We start from the raw sequence: 17,526 nt of genomic DNA on the forward strand, positions 1-17,526 counted from the left end.
AAATCATTTTTTTTTTCAACTTGTGCTCGCCACCACTACCACCCACCAACACCAAATGATGTTTGATACCTTTACCATCAAATATTACATTGATTTTTTTTTTTCGAATAAATAAAAATAATAGCTAAACAATTTTAAATAACTCTTAAATGTTTTAAATATATTATATTTCAATTATATAGTCTTTTTTTATTAAACCAAATAACCCTTTTCCTCATGATGCATCTTAAATGAAAAAACAAATAAGCTAAGAACATCCACATATACTATTTTCAAGGGATAATTACATGCAGAGCATTTCTTTTATCATCCTGTAAATAGTGATGCTTTCGATGTGATACGAAAGATTGCGGTATAAATGTAAAAGTGCAAAGTTTAAGTGTTAGACATATAAATATATGAGAATTGGGTGATATATATGCAAAATGTCCCTTTCTAATAATTATGCAACTGTAGGTCAGTAATTAACCTAGAGTGGTTCGGAAAACCTTAGGTCAGCAGGTCCTGGACCAAGTATACCTTTCTCCTGAGGCACCAGAACACAGCCATGGCTGCTGCTTGGATCTGGCTGCACATTTTTATCATCCTCAGCTGCTGCCTGCTGCCTCCAACCATTTCCAAGCCAGTCTTGATGCTGACATGAAAATACAAAATGAAAATTAAAAGCGAAAAATTCTTACACATCTAACACCTAAACTTTCATATTTACATTTATAATGTTTTGGTGCTACAAACCTATGCATGAAAAGATGTATTTCACTTCTGAAAAGTAGGTGATAGTGTTATCTTTGGTGTTATGTAAAAGATTTGAGTGCTATACGTGTAAGAACTAAAATTTGGGTGTTGGATGTGTAAATGAGCATTTATATTATTATCAGTCATTTCTGTGGAGAACAAAGGTTAAAAAATCATATATTAATAAAATTATAATCATTAGTCTTATCCCAATTATTTATGATTGGATTTATGAATCAATGTTATCCATTCATTATTATTCAGTGCTGCATGAAGTATTAGTTATTACTTTGTTGGACCATTTCTTCCATCTAAATTACCGTTGATTTGCCTCTTCTCCTTGATAATTTTTTTAATTCATTTTTATCTAACTATCATTAAAGCGTCTTTTAAATTCAATTTAAATCATTTTAACTACCTATTATCTTCTCAATTCGCATTGGCTCGGCTTCAATCGAATCTTCAGTTCCCTTAAACAATGATAGACGTAAATTTTATAATATCTTTAAGTATTTATCCACAATGACTGTATAACTTCCGGTAAGCTATGACTGTATAACTTCCGGTAAGCTACGATCTGGACTCCTAAATTGGTTCGAGTCATGGCCATCATCATTTGGGGCATTCGTGTTCACATTTATAGTAAGCCACACTTCATTGTTTTCTATCAAACTCCCTTCTATAATTTCGGGTGTATCTCTATGTCGGAATGGATATGTTTATTAAGTTGAGTTGACTTAAATTTTTTTTAATAATTATCATATTAGCTCTTTTAACAAGATTATATTAATTAATCATAAAATTTGGCTCGAATACCACTTTTGTGACAACCCGTTCCGAGGCTTAGAATTAACTAGACAGGTACAAACGATTGAACGGTGGGAATTAAGATTTTTATATTCATTTCCTATAACTAATATTTAGTTAAATAAAAGAGTCGGAAAACAAAAAAAAATTAAAGTTTACCTTATTACAGATTGTCAGCTTCTTATATAAACATTTTTTTTTTCATCTCTTATTATTAAATCATTTAATTACAATTAAAAATTTACCTTAAGAAAACAGTGAGTTAACCAAAGCCAGTGAATACTCGTCCGCATAAACTTTAATACAAGGAAAAAAAATATGTATGTCAGTTAAGTTTTGAATGAATCAATATAAAACCTTTGATGGTTATGAATATGGTCACTTACGATAGTTCATGCCATTAAATGCGTTTTAATATATCAATAACATATCTTTATTATTCTATATATGTACAGTTGTTACAAGAGCATTGTCTAAAAATTATATCAATTAAGGTACTTCAATATCAATATTTTTTTTCATTTACATACACAAATATCTTAGCGTTCCTCTGCTAGTACCATAAAGAGATGAATCCATCATGGCTAAACATGCATGTGAAAATATACTATGTAAATCAATCTTTAATAATGATTATTTCATTCTCATTTGCATAGCAATTAATATATTTATATAACATTCAATATCTGACAAGAGAGAGAAGTTAACGAAAGAGTCGTTTTTAGATGGTTTGGTCACATAAACGGTTGGTGTAGCTCAAATGACGGACAAGACTAGAGTGAGTCAACTTAAATGGTTTGGTCACATTAAATGTCAACAATCAGATGATCCAATTAGAAGAATAGAAGTTTTAGATTCGACTTATGTTAAGAAAGGTAGAGGTAGACTTAAAAAGACTTGGACATTTTGTATAAAAAATGATCTTGATTTATTGGATTTAAATGAAAATATGACACTCAATAGGACACAATGAAGAAAAAAAGATTCATGTAGCTAATCCCACTTAGTAGGATACAAGTTTGTTGTTGTTGTTGTGTACTCTCATTATTAACAACATTCATTCACTTTTAACTTAGATTTCTCCAACCTTTAATGGAAGTACCATTTTGGCATAATATTTAAGAGTTTAGGGACTAAATTAAATTTTTTTCATTATTAGTTTTTAAAATTTTGGTGTTTCATTAATATCACATTTGAATGGTTCCCAATTATTTTAAAATTCAATAAATGAACTTTATGATACTAACAAAAATGCTAAACACAAAATGCAATAAATATCTCTTATGATTAACATAATGTTGAACACCTCATTCATCTAGAATATTAATATCCAAATATTTCTGCAAATCATTTCGTTTGTTATTAATAATCAAACTTTCATTAAAAAGATTCGCTAAACATGCTACTTCAGTATCGACTATAACTCTTCAAATTTTCATAGGCATCTAATATGGCCCCAAAGTTTTCCTTTATGCGTCTTATTTAGAGCTAACCCACCTCACTATTTTGGGCCCATCTAAACAATATCTCATTATTTTATTAATCATTCTCTTTAAAAAAATTCTTTATTAAAACTTCAATAAAACAATTTCTCGGTTTATAGTATTTTAATCTTTTAATAATATGTTCACATTTCACTAAAATTTTATAATAATCACTTTTAATGCATCTAATTTAATCAAAATACTCCTATCCCTTGATAAATAATCAATAATATTGAATTTTTTTCTCATATAAGCTTAATCCTATGAAATGAAGAGATCATTTTTTATTTGGGGCATTTACATCCGTACCACACAATTCTTATATATTTACATATCTAACATCTAAACTTTCATATTTATATTTATAACACTAAAACTATAACACATCAAAAATATTATCATTATTAATTTTTTAAATATGTAATACACCTTTTAATGAATGGGTTTATGACACGAAAGTGTTATAAAGGTAAATATCAAACTTTAAGTGTTAGATATGTAAAGACATAAATATTGTGGTATGTAAATTTCCCTTTATATTAATACAAAGTAATATACACTTTTAAGACAAATATGAGGTTAATAAAGAGAATAAATTACTCACCTCTTCATCCGGTATTATCGGCGTCAAGATAGGGGGTGAAGCATCTGGATCAGACTTCTGAAAGACAAATATGGAATATAAACCTAAGATAAAAAAGAATGATGAGTTGCAACAGCCATGTTTTATGCAATCGAAATGCAGATTATTCGAGGAAGAGAGTACGAAACAAATCACCTAATATATCGAATGAGCGGGCTAGAAGCTTTCCTCTGGGGTCCAAAAAGTTCGCCCCAAAGCTGCTAAGCATCCCAGCAAATTGAGCTCTGAGAAATTTTTTAAAGCTTTAGAATTTGTTCGTTCACCAAGAGCCAAAAGAATGTTCAAATAAATAAGTCAGACAAAGTTATATGCATACATATATATAATTTTTACATATATATGCCACCTTATCTATGCATGAAAAAGTTTATTTTAGCTTTTAAAAGTTAAAATAGTGATATTTTTTATGTGATATGAAAGATTTAGATGCTCTATATGTAAAAAAACAAGAGTTTAAGTGGTAGATATGTAACTAAATAGGAATTGGGTGGTATGCATGCAAATGCCCCTATCAATAGATTAAAAAATACTCCTAAGAATTAATTAATTTTTTATAGGCCATCATGAAATTATTAGTGTATTCCTTGCTTTACCACTAGGCTTTAGTATTTTCTCATACAAAGATTCTTCTCCAAGTAAAAATAGTGCATATATGTAAAACGAATCATATAATCAATCTTCATGTAAAGAAACATATAAGACTATAAACAAATACTTTCATTGATAAACAATAGCTAAAACTAATTGGCTCCATAAGAAAAATAGAGAAGGCTTAACCATATGTCCACCGTACAAGCATCAAAAAATACATGTTGGCACAGCAAGAGGTGGGACAGTCTCCTTTTTCATTTCATAGAAATGCTAAATATAAACCCAAGCAACCAACAAGGAATTTACCTGTATGGCTTCAAATTTGACTTTTGTAACATACTAAACGCAAAATACCAGAATAAAGAAAACAAGAAACATCAACATCATGTATTATATCAAGCATTTGTATTCACAACATAAATCAGAAATCTTAATATATTCCTACTAGAAATTCACATTTATATCTAAATATAAGAAAATTCAGTCATATGAACATTTCATAAAAAGTTGAAGGATAAAAGGCCATAATAACTATATACTACTGCTAAAAAATGGTTTAAGAAATTCAGGTAAACAAATATTATTTAAATCTAAACCCTCCAAACAATTTGCATCTATATAGAACTTGCATCTATTAGAAGTTCGGGTCTTTCATTCATAATTTGGTTTAATTCTTCCCTGTAGCTCATCCATTTACTCTTGCGGTGGAAGCATCAGATCCCCCCATGATTAACTTAATGAATTTCCTTACCTCAGAAAATGTGAAGTTAACAGGTATAGATTGCATGAAGTATATGGTTCTGAGTGACACCATGATTTTGCATAAACTAACATCTCCTCTCAGAACAACCTTCCTACCCTCCTTCAAAGGTCCCTTGCAAATTCCCATACTTTTCTCTACCTTCCCCATTCCCATCATGACGCAAAAGCTCCCTGTAGTCACCAGCTTCAACCCTAGCTTTTCCACAATATGTTTTGAGATAGAGTTAAGTGTGGCTCCACTATCCACCAACACCACAAACGGTTGTTCCTGCCGATCTATCCCCTCACCTTCATGGTGTGATTTGGGGTAAATCCCACCACCGAATTGAGAGACACCTCCGTACATCCAAATAAAGATACTCCTCCATTGCTTCCTCATCTGAGTTTTCACTCTCTACATTCTCCCCTTGAACTAAGAAAACCTGAAAAGCACGCTCCTAGCAACGGTGTCCTGGGGCGTATTTCTCGTCAGCAGTAACAAATCATTTGGCTCTTGTCCTGCACTTCTGCATTTGTGAGGCGCTTGAAATTACCACCAGGGCGGGGTAAGGTACTCTTCGCCTCGGCATCTCTTCCTGAAATAACACCATCTAGGTCTTTTGTGGCATTGCTATCACCGTGCTCTTGTAGAATCTCCCGGTATTGCCGCTTTTGCCGGTCTTCTTCACATGTTTCTTACCTCCATCATCAGGGCGAGCTCCATCATTTCCCTTAATCCAATCGGTCTCAAGGTGCAGATGGCAGCTTGTATGTCAGGCTTCAGGCTTTTCAAGAAGTTCCCTTCCAAACCAGCTGCAGAAATCCCCCTCAACCTCCCTAACAAAAGCTCGAACTTCTCTAGAAACTCCATAACCGTCCCCTCCCCTCCCGAGTCAGAGCTTAGAATCAGAGCTTAGAATTGCTCGTGTAGGTTTCCTTCTCAAATGGCTCGGAAACGTTCCAACAAACAATTCTTAACTCCTCCCATGAGTGTATTGAATGTCTTGCCTCCATCCACTAGAACCATGTTCAATAAAGCCTTCCCCTCCAAGCATAATCCCGCTGACATGAGCTTCTCTTCCTCATTCAGCCTGTTGATCGCAAAGTATCGCTCCACCCGATATACCCATCCATGTTGCATCCTGCCCTTTGAAGGTTGGCATCTTCAGTTTCCTGATCATCGCATCTCCACCCAACTTCCCCTTCCTTCGGAATTTCCCCCCACGTATCTAAGGTGAAACTCCCTCATGCGGTCATAGGCAAATCCCACTCCCGATTCCCTCCTTCCCCCATCATACTCTTCCGTGCCCCTTCCACCGTCCCTTCTCCAATTTTCGGCCCATCCCCCTCCATCATAAGTCACCACTCCCCCTCCTCACAGAGTCCTACAGGCGCTCTTGTAGGTAGATGATGTCTTCTTCGTTGTCTTCTCGCTCGATCTCCTTCTCTTTTGACATGGTCAAGGATTCCCTGATCAATCGTTGGTTAGGGTTTGCAGTTGGAGCGGTTGACACGGCCTTGGATTGCATCTCCATGAGTTTTTTCATCATCTCCCGCATTTCCCCTATGCCATCAAATCCACCATTCATTCAACTTTCAATAGAAGAAAATATGTCCTCCAAAGTAGCAAACATTTCTTCCAATCCAGAAATTTGCTCCACCTCTCCTTCTAGCACATCAACTTTCTTTGTTGTCATCCCACCAAGATCTATGCTCTGATAAAAATTTGATACGCCTCAGCACCAAAATCAGCGAACAAACCATGACGAAACAACAATTAATAGGTGAAAGAAACAAAAATAAGGGCTACTCTTACAAAAATCAACATAGAACAAGCAAGATACAAGGTTGATCTACTTTCGAGAGGTACATCGGCTCTCCCACACCCTAGACGTCTCTATGAACACCACAAGAAGAAAGAAAACAACAACCACACAAAATATGCATAAAGAAAACAAACCCTAGCTCCTCCCTTCACTAGAATCCTCCCACTCCCTTTTGAAAAAAAAATTTCCACTTTCCCTTCAAACCTTCTTTAATTTCTCCTCCTTGAGTAAGTATTTAAGCCACTCGTGGTCCCCACCTACTCCTTGTCCTTTTTTGCAGCAATACATTGCCGCCCCTCTGCTTCCTCGTGCGAATAGGATCGGTAGGGCGAGCCTTCACGTGAGCAGGATCGGCCCGGCGGGCGCGGGTCGCTGTCTTGGCTTTCGACCAGTCCAAGAGGGACCGGTCCAGTGGTGGCAGGCATAACAGTGAACTCCTTCTATGATCACCTTTTACCTTCAATAATCAGTTGAATCACATCAGAAGATAGGGTGAGGACAAATTGTTTTTTACATGATGGACAAAGATTTGCCAACTGATATAACGTTTCTTGATTATAGCTTACGGATGCCACATTCTTATTTCCTGCAGTATTAACAGAATAATTGCATTACTATCTCTTCTATACCTTTTTTTTTTCCTAAGCCTTCTGTTTCTTTTTTTCGTTCATATTACTGAACCATGTCACACACTGCGGGAGTTGGTCATAGAAGTTTTATGATGTGGAAAATGCTTGCAAAAGGCAGAGTATTAATGCTTAATTAGAGTGCTTAGATAGATGGTGTTTTCAACTCAATGTTTCAAGATTTAATGTACACACACTTATTACTTAGAATTTACAAATAAAACATACAAATGAATATTTGTTTGTGTGTGTGTGTGTGTTTCTGGTTTCTGTGGAGAGAGAGACAAAAGAAAGCTTAAATTATCAAAAACATATTTATTAGAGTGTTGACAGCAGTGCAAGTAATCATATAGTGACTAAAGAGTTCCCAACAATAATAGAATTATCAAGAACCAATATTTAATATTATATCTTTTATTTTTTATGTATTAATCAAGTAAATCCTCACGTAGAGGTATAACGCTAAGCGACATTTACATATGACATTTCTAACCAAAGAGACCTCATCTAACATCGAGAAGCTAAATCAACAAAGGGAATGTTTAAAAGATATATGACTTAAAATTACTTGAACAAAGACTAGGCATATAAGATACAATTTTAGGTTAAATATATAGTTGATAATTATAAGTTAATTGCTAAACGATTAAGTAAACTTAGGCGAGATACGTCTAAGCATCCTGATTCCACATTTCAAAACAATGGAAATACAAATGAAGGATATACTTTACAGATAATGTTGATTGGTTGAAATTGAGGAGTGCAATGTGATAAAAGAATATTACGGAATTTAAATGTAAATTTTATGAAACTAAAATTAGAATAGCTAGACAGGTCCTACTGGTGGCGATAAATAAGACATTGAAAGTTAGTTTAAGAATTGTATAAAAAAGAATACTAAGATCAATGTGCACAAAAAAACTAAGTGGATAGATTGAGAAACAATTAAGAGTATGTTAGAGGATTAAAAAAGTGCTAGTAAGATATGTAAAATATTGGTGAAAATAAGTAATACAGACGGAACTTATGAAAAATTCATACAAAATAGGGTCAACATCTTAAGCAATGTTCAATAAAAATGAACGGAGAACAAAGATGTGTTAAGCTAAGCCCAAGTAGTTGGGATAATACTAAAAATAACAATTAGGAATAGGTGCATCTAATCGGACTCATATTCAATTCAAAAATATTTTTTTCACATATATTTGTCTAAACGAGTTTTATATTACAAGCTGCAACTATTTAGCTTTATTAACCTGCAAATTATAATTTATAATGCATCTTACCATCAACTTTTGGTATTAGGAAATCACTAATAAAAGATCAGAATAATATTTATTAAATTTTTCTTTGAATGTGATTGATCTAGTCCAATCTAAATAGATATGATATTAGAGAAATTCTATTCATTAATTGCCCTATTTTCAAATGAAGCAAACATCCACTTGATCAATTTTTTAAGTCGGCGCCTTGTCACAGGTAAATCGGGCGCATGAGGTTTTAAGGCGCAAACACCTTGATAAATATGATGCCTTCGATACGTAAAACTTTGAATTAACTGATTCCCTTTTCATTTGCCATGAAATATCACTCTCATACAAGAACATACAATCTATGTTAAGCTTCTCGCCATCCTACAAACCTAAAGTTTTAAATCTGACAAAGCACCCACTTAGTCCTTTAAATGTTAAAAGATCAACAGTTCTGCGATTCACTCCAACAAAGTAACAGCTTTTCACTGCTTTCTTCTCTTTCTCATTATGTTGCTCATCGAACTAGCATAAATCAAACACATCCCAAAAAAATTGAAATGGGGCAGAAAGAAGTACAAACTCATGGTTGACATAGTTTTTGAGTGGACATTTTTTTTCATTTTTGTGAAAAGATGCACTAAAACAACCCGAACTCTGATACATGGACATATTGTCGCCTTTGGGCTAATAGTCTCACAGCTTTGTCCAATCAATGTAGCTTCCCAGAAGGCAGAAGGTTACCCATCTCAAGAATATTCCCATATGAACAAAACTTAACCTTAGAGTTTCAGATAAAATTCTAACCATCACACCAAAAGGTTGGCCTATTTACATGGGAATTATTTTAGTCCCGATTAAAAGAGACTTGGGACTATTTTTGCACTTCTAAAAACTCTTGAACTAAAATGGCCCCATGTAAATAGTCCGGGACTATTTTGACACTTTACTCATTTTATTTTTTATTTTTTGAAGATTGAAAAAGAATTGTTTCAGTTTAAAGCTTTACTTTCTTTCTCTTGTAAATTTTTGCACATAATGACAAAAGAGTAACATTTTTAATATAGTTAATAGGAGAAAGTAAACAGACCAAATCAAGCTTTAAATTCACGTGATTGACACCTGTTATCATCATAAAACTCAGCCAGATTTTGTATCTCCACATACTCCAGACCCGCCTCCCTAGCTAACCTGATTCAACATCACAAACCAATAAATACATATCTCACATCCTGCTTTTTTATATTTCTACAAAATTAAAATCAATTTTGAATGAACTTAAACCTGATTAAGCTTGGAAAATGCACCAAGCAATGAGTCTCAGATGTAATATCGTTAGCAAACTTTAGCATGTACTTCTTTCCAAAGAACGGAAACCTAAAGAATTTTTAGGTGAGTTGAATACTACTGTAAAAAGATGCTGCAACCATTAAAAATTATAAACTATTCATGATTTCATACTTTTCTTCTTCAACTTCAAAAGTAATCACAAAGTTGTCAGATCTTATGCAGTTTTGGACACCCTTTAAGCCACTTCCCTTATTATGGGAAGCTTCAACGATCTTTTGGTACTTCGTCCTTGAAAAAAAAGGAAGGATGATGATTAGCAATTCAAACACACAAAAATTGTTAGATTAAGTTTAAAAGAAGTGATAAAGGAATAAAAGTTGATTCAAGAAAATTTGAAAATTTATCAACCAAAATGTGGCCTAAACATCTAAAATATTTTCTACAAATAATAGAAACACTAATTGGCTAAAGTGAGATGAACAAAGAATCATCAATAATTACCGCCAATAACATTATGTCATTGAATAGCTCTAGTCAACTAAAATAGTCAGGTATCCATAAGAGACAAAACCTCTCATACTTAATATTCTCTTTTTCAAAGGAAAGATAAACTAAATTAAAAACAGAGTTTACAAAACATGCTATGTTATCTCTAAGATACGACAGCAATTATCCATGCAGAAATTGAGAAATTTATTGATGAAAGTCAGATGTGTGCCTGCATGGAGTCAGCAACAACTAATAGTTGAGCCCAACATAAAAAATGAAAGCTCTCATCTGTTTAGATATATCTTCAAACATCCATTTCAATCAATTATCACATGTAAAATAAACACAAGATAAATTTAAAAAGCTTATACAACATATGTAGTAATTTCTCGTGAAGAATACTTCTTTATATGCAGTATTATAGTAGGTCCTTGAAAAAAGAACTCTGAGATTTCAAGAAAGAATCCATATGATACCACTTACATGGCATAAGGAAAATGAGCCTTGTTCCACAAAAAATTTGCGAGGAAACGAACGCTCCAACAAGAATATCGATTCAGCGAAAATAAAATATTTGGAAGTACATTTTATTAAATAGCAAAAACAATAAATATAAGATACAAAAATATCAATTCAGTGAAAATAATAAACGAATTTAACAGTCAGGGTATTGACAAAACTCAAGCAAAAGAATAAGAATATACCCATACCATATAGTAGATGAATCTGGAGTTATACCAAAAAAATATCCCCCCGGTTTAAGAAGAGATGACACATTATGCAGGAGGGACCTTGCCCTCTCTTCGTTTTCAAAACAAAGCTGGAATGATGCCCCTTATCAAGCAAATAGTATTTGTAGGATAAAATAGCAAGATAATCATCTGCGTCATAGTACCTGCAAATGCTGCAAACAGCAAACAATATCGACTGGAATACCTTTGTCATGCAAAAGTGATCCCAAATCTTCCTGCCATACAAAAATATAGTTTTATAATACATAAAGCTGCATGGATAATAGAGCTCCATAAATTTTATATTCCTAATATTTCATGAGGAAGCCTTAGGCATGATATTTTATCGATAAGGACATGGGGTGAACGTCTCAAACCATAGGGCATAAACTCCATAAACTTTATAATTTTAACATTTAATAAGAGAAAAATCTGATTAAAAAATCAAAATGCAAAAAAAAACTGAAGTAAATTTTAAAATTCGAAGTCTGTGATCATAAGATTTATATTCTAACTTCAAGTCTAACTAAAACAAAATGAGACATGATAATGAAACAAGAAGAATGAAGAGTCATTATAAAGATGAAGATGACCAACAAGCTGATTAGAGAAACGAAGAGCAAGAGCGTAAGGATTTAATGCTTCTTGGAGCTTGTAAGTGAGGAATCAATTTGATACAACTTAATTTTTCAGATATTAAAAGAGAAATAATAATTTCATTCATTTTTTTATTTAAATGGATAAGATAGATATTTGTAATAGATTATAATTTAGTAATTAGATAATTTTTAAGTTGTTCGCGAGACTATTGCACCATAGACGTAAGCATAAATGGCAGGTCCTAAGTGCCCAAGGCATTGACTTGACCTGTAGGTTGGATAACTTCAGTGATTATCCAAATCAACTATACCCTCTTCTGCCCCAAAGCATGCCTATACATACATACATACATACATATATATAGGAAACATAACTGTTTATTTATGGTGCAAAACAAGCATAAAGAGAAGAGAAAAAGAGTCATGTGACTAATGCTAAGAGAATTTCATTGTACACAATTGCTTTTCAAAACCTAGTCATAGGCTATGAGACATGTGACCAGTGTTAAGAGAATTTCATTGTACTCAATTGCTTTTCAAAACCTAGTCACAGGCTATATTTAGAGCTATCTAATTCCCTACTAAGAAAATAAGAAATTTATTCAAAAATTCAAAACTAGCTTAAATATAGAGAATATCAGACAAGATAAATCCTATTTATTTAGATAAATTGCTTGATAAGACAAATCCATTAATAAATGCTTGTCACATTCATTTTAATATACCAACATGAATATTCCGATGAAGAAATCTCTCGTTGGGTTTGGGGAACTAGAGGAGAGTAATTTTGTGGAGTGAATTGAAAGTTATAATCGTTTCCTCAAATTGCTTCTCATTGACTGCTCACCTTCCTGTTAGAATATTTGGATTGAATATGGCCTTGATTTTCTCCATGCATGGATTGATTCGTGGAATCACTTTTAACCAATCCAAAACCTACTTGAAAAGTGGGCTCAAATCCCACTTTTATAACTTGAATTGTGAAGTATGCCTTGGCTTCTTTAAAACTTGAACAAAACCTCTGAGTTTCATCTTACTTGTATTGCAAGCAAATGTTATGCTTAAACTTCTTATTTTGAACTTGTTTAGCATGAATTATGATTCCACCATAAAATCAGAGGTCCCATTGCCGCAACACTGGGACTGCACTTGACTTACTGTTTTGTGGTTCACAACCCTTCCTCTTCACTGCACCAGCCATCCCCTTGCCTATCACTACCGTTCCAGACCCTCCGCTTCACTGTCAATGCAATTCCAACCGCTCCTTTTGATGTCCCAATAATCTGCAAACCATTTCAACCTCCTGCCACCACTTCCCGACCGCCAAGCCGACCTCCACCACTCCCAAATAGAGCCCTAGTGTAATTTCTCTTCCAATGGTGCTTGTTGTAATATTCTATTTTTTATTAGTAATAACATTTGTTTCTTCTATTGTAGTTAAGGTTAATTCAAGTATCGTTTGGTATCAGAGCTAGCCTACTCCTAGCCCTATTATAGAGTTTCTAGCAACCCCCCATATAATCTCTCCCCGCTCACCCCCCCCCCATTTTACACACCTCTTTCCACCAATCTGTACCCCACCCCAACCACGCTACCACTGAGACAATTGTCGAAACCTGATCAATAACTACCATGGACGACATACAACAGCTATTCCGCCAAGAGTTGCATTGGCTCGATGCTATTGAGGAAAGAACCCAATAATGAAGGTCATGAAGGAGAGCAAGTAAAACACTTGAATCTCTTTCGTAGAGATGATTCCAGTGGAGAAAAAGACATCACAATTGAAAGCTACAGAGATGAGGTGTCTATTGCAAGATACGGAGATGAGGTGCCTATTGGAAGATACGGAGATGAGGTACCTACTGGAAAATACGGAGATGATATGCTTGTTAGAGGATACCGAGGTGAGGCACGAGGATACATAAATGAGATGTTTGTTAGAAGATACTTAGATAGATTGCCTGTTAGAAGATACAGAGAAAACATGCCTACTGGAGGATATAAAGATGACATGCTTATTAGAGAATACAAAGACCTGAGAATGAAAGTGGATCTACTGGACTTTGAGGGGAAAAATGATTCAGTTGACTTCCTTAAGTGGATGTAGACAGTTGAGCATATCTTTAAATATAAAGAGATAAAAGAGAGTGGAGCTCACCGCCATCAAGCTGAAGATAATTTTAATTGGTGGTGGGAGAATCGAAAGATAGAGAGAGACAAAGAGAAGGACAAGACATAATCACTTCTTAGGAGAATATGAAATGGGGGATGCGACGCCAGTACCTACCCCCTCACTACCACCACGATATTTTCTTGAAGCTCGACTATATGCTGTAAAAGGAGCTATCAGTGGAGAAGTACACGAAAAAAGTTATGCAACTTAAGTTGAAGTGTGAGTTGAACGAGACAGAGAGCAAACAATAGCCAGATATTTGGGAGGCATGAAACTTGTCATCAGTTAATATGATTTAACTGTAACCCTATTGGACAATGAGGGGTGTGCAAACTTTAGCATTGAAAGTGGAGATGCAATAGAAGTAGAGCAAGCAACCATCGCCAGTCAAATAGCCATTCATACATTGAGGCCTCAAGAGGACTACACCTTAAGGAGTGGAAAAGGCTGGTCAAGAGCAGGACAAAGTCACTCCAAGTAAGAAGAAACCTCAGAAGAATAACACACCCACTACAGTCCTAGCTAGAAAATATTTCTGGTGACATGATTTTGAACACATTCCTTCCAGTTTCCAAACGAATCTGACGATGGTCAACAAATCAATTCTCTTAAACATTGAATTTTATAGTTCAATAATAGAAGCAAAAAAAAACATGGCATTTATGGGACTAACTTTTCTCCACCTAATAGTAAAATCGCCCTTATAATTAATTCTTTTGTTATCGCCTACAAATGAAAGATCAAAATCGTTCAATATCTATGACAACACTAAAGATCAAAATCATTCAATATCTCTGACAGCACTAACACTAGTAGCATGCAATACTTCAAAAACATTATGATTATTTGATCATCAATTAGTTGAGTCACATTTTTCATAATGTGCGTCTCAAATTGCATGATAAGATAATTATATGTTTTATTAATAGCTTACATCAATTATGAATGGAATATTGTATGTATTATACAAATTTGAATGGTGGAATACAAGAGTAAACCTAGACTTTCAAAAGTACGCCTAGTTATCTCATCATCTCTACATAATTGTATATTTCACATATTTGATGAATGGTTAAAACATTACGAAAATTCATGAAACTCAACCCACATAGTTTTATATGGTAGATCGTGTCAAAGTTGTGATCTTAATTTTGAAAAACATATGAATCTATAAAAGCAAACACACAAAGGAGATGATTTAAGGAATCCCATAAACAAGCAACTTTATTTTGTAATTAAATTATCAGATGGATTGAAGAAGTTTTGAAAATTCAAAAATTTAACTTCCATAATTTATTCATAGCAATTCGTCGTCATCATTGACTTCGTCACAATTAATTGGGTCAAATTAATGAATCCTCATTTCGCATTCACTCATATTGATTGTTGCCATAGGTATTAAATACATTATTACCAAATTATTTTATACAACTTCTATTCAATATAATCCCAGGGCTACCCTTCTATGCTTCCTAACTCTATGATGTTACTATTATATGCCCAAATCATCCAACTCTACTTTTAATTAACTTCTTCAATAACTATCACCCAATCATTCCTAAATTCATTGTAAACCTAGATTTCTAAAAGAGCTTCTTACAATCATCTAAACATTGAATTTTATACATTGAATTTTATAGTTCAATAATAGATGCAAAAAAAAAACGTGGCATTTATGGGACTAACTTTTCTCCACCTAAGAGTAAAATCGCCCATATAATTAATTCTTTTGTTATCGCCTACAAATGAAAGATCAAAATCATTCAATATCTCTGACAGCACTAACACTAGTAGCATGCAATACTTCAAAAACATTATGATTATTTGATCATCAATTAGTTGAGTCACATTTTTCATAATGTGCGTCTCAAATTGCATGATAAGATAATTATATTTTTTATTAATAGCTTTAATTAAATACATCAATTATTAATGGAATATTGTATGTATTATAAAAATTTGAATGGTGGAATACAAGAGTAAACCTAGACTTTCAAAAGTACGCCTAGTTATCTCATCATCTCTACATAATTGTATATTTCACATATTTGATGAATGGTTAAAACATTACGAAAATTCATGAAACTCAACCCACATAGTTTTATATGGTAGATCGTGTCAAAGTTGTGATCTTAATTTTGAAAAACATATGAATCTATAAAAGCAAACACACAAAGGAGATGATTTAAGGAATCCCATAAACAAGCAACTTTATTTTGTAATTAAATTATCAGATGGATTGAAGAAGTTTTGAAAATTCAAAAATTTAACTTCCATAATTTATTCATAACAATTCGTCGTCATCATTAATTTTGTCACAATTAATTGGGTCAAATTAATGAATCCTCATTTCGCATTCACTCATATTGATTGTTGCCATAGGTATTAAATACATTATTACCAAATTATTTTATACAACTTCTATTCAATATAATCCCAGGGCTACCCTTCTATGCTTCCTAACTCTATGATGTTACTATTATATGCCCAAATCATCCAACTCTACTTTTAATTAACTTCTTCAATAACTATCACCCAATCATTCCTAAATTCATTGTAAACCTAGATTTCTAAAAGAGCTTCTTACAATCATCTAAATTTTTTTTTCATATGCTTCATAGATAGTTAAGCCATCACCAAATTCAGATTAAACTCAACAAGTTTGACAAATAAACCCATAGTTGGTCTAATCCAATATAAGATAACTAAAATGAGCACGCATCAATCACATAGCATGGACAAAAAGACTCACAACGGAAGGGTCCAACTCACAGAACTCCGCAGTATAGGGCTTTCTCTGGCTCTCCCAAATCTCAAGAGCTTCGATAATACCAGAAGACGATGTATCTGTTTGCGTACTAAGATAATCAGAGAAAGACAAGCATAAAAAAAAGAAGTTCGAGAAACATATATAAGAAGGCGACAACAACCAACTCCAATGTAGTGGCCTATTTGAGCTTCGTCCCACTTATCCGTGTCAGTTCCGCCGCCGCAGTACAAATCACAAACCTTCAGCAGACATAAGGAGAAGTATTCAAGTAAAGAAAATTGAAGAAGAAGAAGAAAGATGGTGCGGAGTAGAGGGGAGCACAAACCGATGCATACGGAGACACAAAAATCTTGATCAACGCTTTCTTTGCAAATTCATAGAGCCGATGATGCGCTAACTCCATCCGACTGTTTGAAGGTAAAGGAGCCATCGTTGCCGGGACGACAGATGAACCCATAACAGTTGCCATCATCCAGTAGACTCAGAACTCTTGATTGAGAGAAAACCTAATGTGCATCCGCATTAGTAGTGGGGAAGCTAGAACAAGTACAGATTCGTGAAGAATTAAAGAATTGTCAAAGAGAAATCGAAGAAAAGAACGAGAAAACCCTAAGCTTCGGGTGCATGATTAAAAATTAAAAACATGAACGACGGTGAAAAGGAGCTCCATAAAATATATTTCAAACACAGCACTCGAGTCAATTAATTTTTCTAAGAAAATTGCTCATTATATTTATATATATATATATATATATATATATATATATA

The 17,526-nt window shown here is 33.7% G+C and overlaps 1 protein-coding gene across 2 annotated transcripts; it reads right to left on the minus strand.

The window, feature by feature from the left end:
• Positions 1 to 243: 243 nt before the first annotated feature.
• Positions 244 to 17,427, minus strand: LOC110022439 (mRNA cap guanine-N7 methyltransferase 2). 2 transcript variants are annotated; one of them, XM_020721384.1, is made up of 11 exons: positions 17,084 to 17,427; positions 16,919 to 16,997; positions 16,741 to 16,835; positions 11,378 to 11,449; positions 11,193 to 11,302; positions 10,165 to 10,281; positions 9,988 to 10,080; positions 9,826 to 9,894; positions 3,805 to 3,893; positions 3,631 to 3,713; positions 244 to 634 (listed from the first exon to the last, which is right to left on the minus strand). In XM_020721384.1, the coding sequence occupies exons 1-11, from the start codon at positions 17,228 to 17,230 to the stop codon at positions 470 to 472; spliced, it is 1,119 nt and encodes a 372-aa protein (XP_020577043.1). In that variant the 5' UTR covers positions 17,231 to 17,427; the 3' UTR covers positions 244 to 469. The 2 variants fall into 2 exon arrangements, with proteins under 2 accessions (XP_020577043.1, XP_020577044.1); XM_020721385.1 differs by lacking the exon at positions 244 to 634 and having other exon boundaries at positions 3,631 to 3,687.
• Positions 17,428 to 17,526: the final 99 nt, after the last annotated feature.

This window comes from Phalaenopsis equestris, unplaced genomic scaffold (assembly GCF_001263595.1).
Source record: "Phalaenopsis equestris unplaced genomic scaffold, ASM126359v1 Scaffold000191, whole genome shotgun sequence".
NCBI classification, from domain to species: Eukaryota; Viridiplantae; Streptophyta; class Magnoliopsida; order Asparagales; family Orchidaceae; genus Phalaenopsis; species Phalaenopsis equestris.

Coding starts and splice junctions, on each gene's coding strand:
- LOC110022439 (XM_020721384.1), bottom strand. CDS start 17,230: ATGATGGCAACTGTTATGGGTTCATCTGTCGTCCCGGCAACGATGGCT. Junction 16,998..17,083: donor TTGTGTCTCCGTATGCATCG/GTTTGTGCTCCC, acceptor TGTCTGCTGAAG/GTTTGTGATTTGTACTGCGG. Junction 11,450..16,740: donor GTGAGTTGGACCCTTCCGTT/GTGAGTCTTTTT, acceptor TTTGTATGGCAG/GAAGATTTGGGATCACTTTT.